The 10736-nt window shown below is 37.5% G+C and overlaps 1 protein-coding gene across 1 annotated transcript in view; it reads right to left on the reverse strand.

Moving 5' to 3' along the window:
- The window catches only part of RICTOR (RPTOR independent companion of MTOR, complex 2), a 50393-nt gene extending 40749 nt beyond the window's left edge, over positions 1-9644 (reverse strand). The window contains 6 exon segments of the mRNA XM_010153477.1: positions 1658-1725; positions 2686-2753; positions 3011-3180; positions 4115-4241; positions 8443-8506; positions 9520-9644. Coding sequence (XP_010151779.1) covers positions 1658-1725; positions 2686-2753; positions 3011-3180; positions 4115-4241 — 433 coding nt within the window. The 5' untranslated portion in view covers positions 8443-8506; positions 9520-9644.
- Between the last annotated feature and the right edge of the window lie 1092 nt (positions 9645-10736).

Below are 10736 nucleotides of genomic sequence, written 5' to 3' on the forward strand. Positions count from 1 at the left end.
CCTTGAGGAACACCCCTTCTACTGTATCCTCTCTCCCTGCCTTCCCTTTAATCCTGACCCATAAGCTCTCGGTCCGCTCCTCATCCATCCCCAGGTGGAGTTCCACACACTACAGCCCATCTCTGACAGAGAGCAACACACACCCACCCAAACCCCCCATCTCCCCTTCCTAAAAAGCCTGTATGCTTCTATTCTGACACTCCAGCCGTAGGAGCCATCCCATCACAACACCACGATGCCAATGAGGTCACAGTCCCTCATGCATGAGCATGCCTTTAGCAACTCGTTTGTTCCCCATGCTCCATGCATTCCCATACCATCTCTGACAGAGAGCAACACACACCCACCCAAACCCCCCATCTCCCCTTCCTAAAAAGCCTGTATGCTTCTATTCTGACACTCCAGCCGTAGGAGCCATCCCATCACAACACCACGATGCCAATGAGGTCACAGTCCCTCATGCATGAGCATGCCTTTAGCAACTCGTTTGTTCCCCATGCTCCATGCATTCCCATAGACACATTTAAAATGGGCCCCTGATGAAGTTGGCTTGCAGACTGGAGCAGCTGGAATTGTCTAGTATTGTTCCCCAGGTGCTCTCCTGGTGACCTACGATTCTTCTCCAGGTTCTGGGCATATGTTGGTGGCAAGGGCCTCCAACTGACAGGAGTGGGATGGGCTGAGGTTCCCCTTCCCCAACAGCTTTAGTTTAAAGCCTTCTCCACCAGCTTGGCAGTCTGCCCCAGGATGTTCATTCACATTTCAGTCAGATGTGTTCCATCAGCTGGCACCAGACCAGGTTTCTCAAAGCTAGTCCCATGGTCTAAGTAGCTGAAGCCCTGGCCATAGCATCAATACTGCAGCCAAGTGTTCATTTGCCAGATTTGACTGGCCCTTTCACACCCCTTATCTTTGACTGGGGGGATTGATGAATATACTACCTGGGCACCAGAGTCTCTTACTGCTGCAACCAGGTCTCTGTAATCATTTTTGACAGTCATCAAAGACTGCTACCCAAAATCCTACCCAAAATTTGGGTAAAGGGTCAGATCAACTAATTTCGTTTATTTGTAAGACACTGTCGTGTAAAAGAATGAGCAGTCCCTCAGGTGGTATTTTCATGTCAGATATTGTAATACTACAGAGAAAGGATTTAGAAAAACACAAAACACTCCTTCAATTTACAAATGTGTTCTGCATGAAAAATCTGAATGTCCATCTGCAACTTCTCTTCAGCTACAGCACTCGGTAAAAGGAGGTGGTAATGCTGCCTATTCTGTTGGTATTTCTTCACACAGGCAAAAAGATTTCTTATTTACAGTAGGAGAACCATCTCAATGGCAAATTCTTATGATGTTATTTTCAACATCCTCTCACTCATCAAATGTTGAGAAGTACCATCACGGTGCAACTTGTAAGGAATTATATACTGGGGAGTGGGGGGCGCCCAGGGAGGAACTGTGTCTTGTCGGTAGTTAGCCAAAGAAAACTATGCATGTGTTCTCCAATTTAACAATACCAAAATACATCTTAGTACCACTGTAGGAAGGTACACATCAAATGAGTCAGATTCTGTGTTTAAACAAACCACTCTTTTATGCTACAAAGTAAAGTTCCCTCTGCAATAATTAAACTACAAACAAACAAATAATCTTACCTGCCCATGACCGAAATGCTGCCACTATCCCCATTTTACTAGCTAGGAATCTTGCTTCTCTGTCCTCCCTGTCAGCAAAACAGCAAACGTCACAACACAGTTAATCAGTAATAAGACAGCGTTACTAAGATAGCAAGTAAAAAGCAGTTAACTAAGATTTGAGATGGAAGACAGAATTCTGAGTAAGAACAACCTCTTATGCATGTGCACATGAGTATACATATTTATGTAAGGTGTATACACACACAGATATTAGGATTTTAAGATATTGTTCCTTTTCCTTTTTCAGGGGAGTATGCATGGTAGGAGAACAGTAAACACCTGTATGTGGTCAGATTAATCACTCTGCACCTCCACTGACAGTGAGCCTACAGCAGGGACCTCAAGATTTGGACCTTATTGAGTCACCTAAGCATCTAATGCCATTTGATGATTTAAAAAAAAGAAAAAAAACCCAAACCACCTGAATAACTCAAACTGGAAGCAATCTCAGAAGATATATAGTCCAAGCTCCTGCACAAAGAAGTTGTCAGCTATGAGACCAGACTAGGTTATACTCAAGGCTTTTTCCAGTTGGGTCTTAGAAACTCTCAACAATGAGGGCAGCAGGACCTCTCTGGACAGCCTATTCCAACACTTGACCGGCACCACAGAAAATCCACCCACCCTTATTCCCAGTTGAAACCCCTTGTTTCAATTTCTTTCTGTTGTTTCTTGCCCCCCCATCATTTACCACCATCAAGGACCCTGGCTATGTATTTTTGGTAATGTCTTCATAGGTATTAGACACAGGCTGCTAGGTGGGGGTGTGTGGGGTGTGGGGGTGTATGTGCATGTGTCCCATCCTTTTCTTCTGAAGGCTAAACAAGCCCTTTCGAATCTCAGTGTCTTAGGAAGTTGCATTCTAACCTACTGTATTGAACTCCAAGTAGTTTTGTAGTAGCTCATTGCTTTTATTCTCACACCAGAAAGAAAAATAGTTTAATTTCAATACCCTGAATACAACAGGTAGCAGCACTAACACTTACTTGAGTTGTCCTTCTGCTGTGTCTGGATTATGCCTGTAGTGAAAATCTGTGTAAGGAGCTAAAATTCGCTAAACAAAAGAAAGACATGCATTACTTTCACATGAGAATACAGTTAAATGGGTCTTGCCCTTTTATCAGTCCCACTCCTATCTATCTGTCATGTTAATCCTGCTTCATAAACCATTATGCTCTTAGCCTATAATGTTGCATTTTAAACACTCTGCACTAACACAGAAGGTGACATCTGAGATAAAAACAACTCAAACATTTTCATTAGTGAAACAATGATTAATTTCTATCACTAAACAAGTAAACCTGAACCCACCTCTAATTCTACATCAGCTCGAACATACTGTCGGGTCTTTGGATGATTAATGAGGTGCAAAACTGTAGTTATCAGAGCCTCATTTATTCGGCTCAGCTGACAATCAATCACATTTTTCAAGATGGTACTTAAACCACCCCGAAGGGCCACCACCTCGGGATTCTGAAGTGCTAAATAAAGAAAAACAGTGTTAGGAAAGAACACATTTCACAGCTTCCAGTATGACAAACATATCTCTTTCTTCCTGAACACTGCTGAGGCACAAACTTTAGTTTTTATGGAACTGACTGACACCAGCAATTAATTGAGATTTTGGATTAATTTATGAAAAAAAATAATGGTCAGCCAGTCACCCTTATGTAGCCATTTCCCAACTTATTTCCAACCAAGTTACCCTACAGTAGTTTCTGGATTTCCCTGCAAGAAGTTTTCATCATACTTCACTGGACTGACATGGACAAAGTATTTATACCAAGATATAAAAGTGAGATTGTTTATTTCTTTAAAACTTAAGTCTGTACCTTGAAAACACTGAAGTTCTGTATCAGTCATTTTGAAAAAACCTTAGAAATCAGTACCCACATGCAAATATAGGGAATGAGAATAAACCACTGTCCAGACAGCCTTTATATGGACACAAATACCGGCTTCCAGAGGCTGGTTAACCACAGTACGCACTGTAAAAATTTTTAAAGGAAGATTTTTGTAGTTCTCTGAGTACAGTTACCTGTACATTTGTCAGCATCTCATACAGATTTTCCCTACTTACAATTCATTAGTTTTAGAAACATCAGCAGCGGGAGGGAAATGTTTCTAAGGTAAATTAAAAAAATGGCAAGTCTGGAAGGAAAGAACACTACCCGAAATCTTCAGGTACTTCACTCAAGAGATTTCAATTTGAAGTGATTTTGTCTCATGTCAAACTAGGGACTAAAATCCACAAAACTGACATTAAGTACATTTAACATCTAATTAATTATTAAACAAATACCCTTAATTATTTTGCATACAGTCTATTTAATACAAACCCATGGAAGAGAATCTCTTACAAAACTGATGACCGCATGTCTACATTTTTTCTTAATTCACTTTTAGTTATCTTACCTAGTTCACAGATAATGGCTATACATGCTCGAACCATTCTGTCTCTTTCTTGAAGACCATCGCTTCCAACTGCTATCAAAGAATTCGTAATAGAACTGGGGAACAATGAAGCATTCACAGTGATCATCTGCCAAAAATGAAAGAAACCATTGGGCTTTTTCTCCATAATATTTCTCAAATAATTCTCACAGATTCACTAGTATTCTGTTTCCTAGATACCACACAGACTACTCCATCTATTACTTTGCTGCATCTGGCAAATCCTCAAAACTCTTCCTTTTGCTCTTGAAATTCTTTATTTGCCAATTTGTTTTACCATTCTCTTCCTGCTGTAGTTTTTTATTTTTATATTATCATAATAAGAACAGGTTAAAAAGATGACTGTTGCAGAGACAACTATGACTATCTTTTTCATACTTTTTTTCCCAAGAATTTCTTTATTGACAAAGACTGCTATTCAGCGACACAGAGCAGATTACAAATTCTTCTAGAAGATTTATTCATACTGCGGTAGGTTCTTCGAAACGTATTCAACTGTTTAATTATCCAAGACTAAAATGTCCTGTTTTGTAGAAAGATTCTTAAGCTGCTGTAGAAAAGCCCAGTCAGCAGAAACTGTTGTAGTATTTGGAAGGCAACCATCAGTAACACCCCTATATCTTACTGCACAGTACCTGATCTGCAGTGTAATTCAACTTCATGCTAAATGATATAGCTATGGCACAACCCACAGACCACCACCCCCCCACCCACAACACATTAAAGTGGAAAGCAAAGATAAAAACAAGACCTTAACCCATTAATCACGTTACTCTTCAATTTAAAAAGTTTGCAATAAATTTGAGACAGATAAATAGATTTTAATAGCCAATTCTCACTTACACCACTGAAGGGCTCCTGCATCACAGAAATCCTCAACTGCTAGTTTAGGACAAGCAGAATTTATACCAGATTAAGGTGTAAGACCCCGTGCACACCTTAAAGGCAAAAAACCCCACTCCAAAACAACCAACCAATACTACCACTCTTTGTACTCCCCCCGATGAGGCTTTCTTTGGGTACAAAGGCTGTGTAGCTGTTCATATTTTTTCATTGTTTGCAAAAATTGAATATATATACCCTCTATACTATGGAACATGAACATCACTAAACAGATTTATTACTAAGGAGGAAGTAGTTTTTCTTTTCTGTCTGACTGCTTAAAAAGGGAACAACTTAATTTGTTATAGCCCACTCAGACATGAAACTTTTTTTCTACCAATTAATATGTGAGTTGCAAAAACATAGTTTATATCCATCAAACACCTAGAAGTTAAGACTAGTTTTCCAAAGTTTTGTTAATATCTCTTTTGTTTCCAAAAAAAGTAGTCTTCACTATTTTTCAAAAATTGTTTTGCACTGTATTTATTTTAAAGCTCCCTTAGGTGCCTTATACACATTGGTTTAAAGGGAATTAACTGTTTTACTCTCTTTGCAAAGGACATTAAAATGAGAAGAGATCATCCATTATGACAAATATATTTGAACACCTGTTAACAAGTTTATTTTTAAAGACAAAACTTCTAGTCATACATAATGTTGTCACCCACAAAACAGGAAGCTTTAAGATAGGACTCTAAAGAAAAAACAAACTCTTCCCCACCTACACAGTCTTTCACTTTTACAGTCACATGAAGTACAAGAATTAGCAATAGAATGGGTGTACCAATCCACTCTACAAAACTACAACCTTTTCTTTCTCCTAATACTGACATGTACTTAGTGTGAGGACACAGGCAGCCTCTTAAGGCTGTTCTGCTTCATTGTTTTCTTTGGTTTTAAGTCATGGGAAGGAAAGATTTCTTTTGTTTAATATTCAATTCCAAGTACCTTAGTAGAATAAATACAAACTTTTTCATTTGCATTCATTCTGCTCTAGGTATTGAAATGCAGTTCTAAGGACCAAGGACAGGTGATTGCAAGGCTACTTATAAGCAGCTAAGATGAAGTAAGTAACAAAGAGTATGAATTTTGGCTTTCAAGATTCCTTTAAAAACAGAGGAAAAAAGAAGGTGGTTCATATTGTACCTAACCCTGAATTCTGTTTTGAAATCAAACATCCTGCCTATTAAATTATTACAAAATGGTCTTTTTAACTTCTATTAGATGGAAAAATCACTTTCTGGAGCAACTCTATGCCATCCTTTTCACATCTGATGACACTACTAAACTGCAAAGGTTTTACTAGGAAATGTAGAGGTGATAATAGTCAAGAGAGGGTGAGCACCCAAAGCCTTTAAAGAAGAAAATCAGACACAAAGTTGGCTTTCTTTTACCTTCCTATACTACTTTAACCTGCACATTTTTAAACAAATTTATCATTAATTGCCTTTTATAAATTCCTAAAACAGGATAATATTTTGTTATTCTACTCTACGAAAATGAAGAGAAGAAAGCAAGAGAATGTTTTGAAGTTTTATAGCGATCCTATTTTCACACAGGCATTTTTGCTAACAAAGATGAGGTTAAAGAATTACATCCAGACTTTGAAACTGAAAACAATAGTTCTGTGATGCTGGGAAACACAGTTCTTCCATGGCTCAGAGTAAGTTATCTCCTGCACAAATGAATTCAGCCAGATTGCTTTATTTGCCATTCATTCTGCTATTCTAGACCTTTATATAGTATCTAAGGAATCCCAGTATCAAACCACTGAGTCTGAGGTATCGAGGGAGATGAAGAGAGAGGGGGAAAGGACAAGACCAGGGTAACGAAAAGTGTGAAAATGCAGAATATGCCATTCAGGACATGTATTGCTGTATTTCTTGTGAGACAGCGCGTTTCTGAAGTACTGCCAGCTCTATGTCAATGCATACCCAACTGCTGTAGCCCAGACATGACATGAAAAAGGTGTTAACTTTACTGGCAGCCAGGTTGACTGGCTTTTTGCTTGTCTGACATTGTCTTTTAATAAACAAGGATGTTCTAGGTAGCAAAAGATGTTAAGAAACATCTTTCATAAAAATAGTGGTTAGCACTGAAGAACCATCAGCCCATTCATGTCCATCCTATGCACAGCACCCTTGTACGACAGGGAAAAACACAAGCACTGGTGGTCAGCTGTATGGTTTTTTTAAAGCTTATCGTTCAGAATAATTTTTTCAAATCAAACTAATGGATTATTTCTCCTGATTCTTCCTGTTTCTTTCATGCAAGACAGAAGTCTTTGTTCAACTAGGAAACGCTCAAAAAAGCACAGGAATAATGAGAACAAATGGCTGATCCAAATAAAACCAGTACATTATAAATATGTTTCCATTCCCTTTTCTGATTTAAGTTATTCTGGCTCTACACTGAACCTCTATTTTTAAAGCAGATTAGCAAATAACTTTTTATAAATCGAGACTTCGTTAAGGATCCATTCCTTTACCATTGTAAACGTTTGTCTGTATTTGGGGATGGTGTTTAAGCTTTAACACTTTTTGGCATAATTGTTAACCAATCACATTGTCTCTTCTGTAAGATGGAAACCAAGTGAGTTCATTATAAGAAAAGAAATTACCCAAACTTCTGTATTTCCAACCTAACTACATGTATTTAAAGAAACACATATGCAAACAAAACAGATTAAACACACACACAGTGCTCCTGAGGAACAATTTGTCCAACAACTTCAATTTTTACCATGTTGCCTGAAAAAAATACCTTCAGTAGCTGTATGTACCAGTTTCCCCTACAACAAACTTCAAAATGCAGTTACCACAGCTTCAAACATCTCATATCCACATGTACTGAGTACAGTAACCACAGACGAACTATCTCTTATCGTGTACCCGAGAAAAGAACTATGGGTACTACCTATCTCCAGGGATAAAGCAATAAGGCTAGAAGCATTCCTTCAACTGATTATTTCCAGCGATGGCAATTTGCCTCATTTCTCAAATAGCAGCAAATCTCCCATCCTCCATTCACAGATGTTTAAACATATTATACAACAACGTTAAACAATTAGATGAAACTTTATAATATGGTTCTCATACCCTTGCATTCATCACTGAATAATTTATTTTTTTTAAATCTTGTCCAGTATGATATCTATCAAAGAAAATTAGCAGGGTTTATCTACTCCACTCAGGGTTCTCAGTGGTAAGAGATTAAAATCATAACAAGTCTCAGCACTACCCCTCCTTCTCTCATTTGAATTCTCAGCTATACTTTCTCCTCACTTTGATAAAGTAAGGTGAGATATTAGAAGCTGCATGAAAAAAAAAAATCTGCGGACAGAGAAAACCACGAGTCAGCACAGCTGACTGGTACAGCTGATAAGACCATATATAGTTAGATTTTACCTTTCTGACTAAACGAAGTGCTTGTGTTCTTTCTACTTCATTACTCTGCTGTATGTCAATGCACCTAAAATAAGTTAAAAAACACATTTTATTTATAAGAACACTAAGTTTCACCTTAATTGTTAACATCTTGTGCTAATATTTATGCACTCGAATAAACAGAAGAATATTAGGACTTAGAGTTTAAAAATTCTGTGCTTCAGAAAGCATACTCATTATGACTGGTCAATTAGCTTAGGGTTTTTTTTTTATCATCATTATAATTAAATAACTAAACATTCTTAAATACACAATGTCCAAGACAAAACAACCTCAGCAAATATTTTCTGAGCTAGCTACATTCGTCATTTCCAGTGAGACTAAACAAAGTATTTGCAATGTTTCACATCATGTTTTGTGTGTGTTCTCAGATCAGAAAAGTCCTTTTGCTCCAAGAAAATTAAACAGCACAGTAAAACTAAGTGTATACATTCATCAACAGAAACACACATCTGTATCAGATAGTAAATTCAACAAGATTTTAACAAAGGAAGCCCTAGAAATGCTAATATTTACATCTACTCATCATGCTGATCTTATTATGTTCTTGTTAGTCTGCCCTTTGGTATTCTTCTGTTGTGTCATGGGTTATACTTAGACTACAAATTCTTAGGCATGAACTACTTTTTAGCCCTGACTTCATACTAGAGGCTCCAAAACATTATGGTAATACAAAGAATCAGAACAACTCACAAAAAACAACTGAGGACATGAAAATTATGGGTGTTTCAACCTTCTAGTAACACCACAGATCAATTTATGATTAATGGCATTTATAATTGAAAAACCTAAGACTTCTTTTTGAATATTCCTAGTATAACATGTATTAGGGCAGCATTTTATTTGGATTAGCTGGCATGATGTATTATCTATTTTTAAACGACATCATTCATATTGAAGAAAATTAGCTTTTATAAAACTACGTATCAAGAATGTAAGAGGATATGAAAACATCTTCTCTGATCTGTCACAACCATGGAAAAAAATCAAGTGATTTACAGTGGTACAATTTACAACAAGAAGGAACAGAAAAATTACCTGGCTATCAAGTAATCCACTTTCAGCTTTAGCACCTTCTGAAGAATACTGGAGTCTCGAATGAGATAGCGGAGGGCTCGCAATCCTGCTGCTCGCACCTCTTTTGCTTCATTTAGTAAAGCTAGCCTCAGACTACAATGAAGAAAACAAGGGAGAATTATTTGGCAGCAGGTAGACTTTACCATCTGATGTGTAGCTACTACCTATTCACTTAAAATAAAAAACCTGATTTTAAAAGAGAAACATTCTACATTTATTTTCTGTCTTTGAGATATTCACCTGTAAAGCTGAGAAAGTAAACCTTCACCCTGCCAGCAGATGTAGGCTATACATTAATCTGAAAAAAGGCACAAACCATTTTTCCCCCAAATAGCTTGTATATCCTTGAAATATGTGACCAAGACCTGTACACTTATTTGACAAAACAGCTGAGCACCATATTAGTCCAAGAAAATTAAACAGTAACGAGCGTTTCCTCTCCTGCTAGACTGACAACCTGCAAGCATGAGTCCACAAGACACTGTCTTGACACTTAACAGACAAATTTTCACCTTAAGTAATTACATGCACCACTCACTAAAGATGTTATGACACTATGTTGTTTACATGAAATATCACAGTAATAACTTAAGCAGCTCCACACAGCACAGATTTCTACAGACTCCATTTTATCATATTAAAAAAATGTTGAAAACCTCTTTAGAGAGATTTTGTTTGCACCAAGGTGAGCTTTACCTAAACATAACTGTCCTCAATGTAATTAACTAAATTCATGATCTAGGTAAAAATAAACGAGACACTGGGAAAACCTCCAGAAATGGTGTTTTAAAGTATTAAGTGATACACTTTATTTCTGAAGATGCTAAAAATACTTGCCCCTTCTCCTTGACTACACAGTGGGGAAAAACCTCACAACCTCCCACTGACATATTGTAGTAGGATTGTTTCAGTGGACATCTAAAAACTTAAATACTTCAGCAAATGAGACTGAATTTCTAACTATGGAAATGGATTGTTTTTTTCATTTTCTTATTCTAGGATCTTCATCCATGGTAATCAGATACTCCCAGACCAAAAATTTTCTGAATCGTTCTGGAGATTAATCAGCCTGCATAGAAGTCACTATAGAATCACAGAATGGTTAGGGTTGGAAGGGACCTTAAAGATCATCTAGTTCCAACCCCCCTGCCATGGGCAGGGACACCTTCCACTAGGTC

Source organism: Eurypyga helias, unplaced genomic scaffold (genome assembly GCF_000690775.1).
Source record: "Eurypyga helias isolate BGI_N326 unplaced genomic scaffold, ASM69077v1 scaffold4526, whole genome shotgun sequence".
NCBI classification, from domain to species: domain Eukaryota; kingdom Metazoa; phylum Chordata; class Aves; order Eurypygiformes; family Eurypygidae; genus Eurypyga; species Eurypyga helias.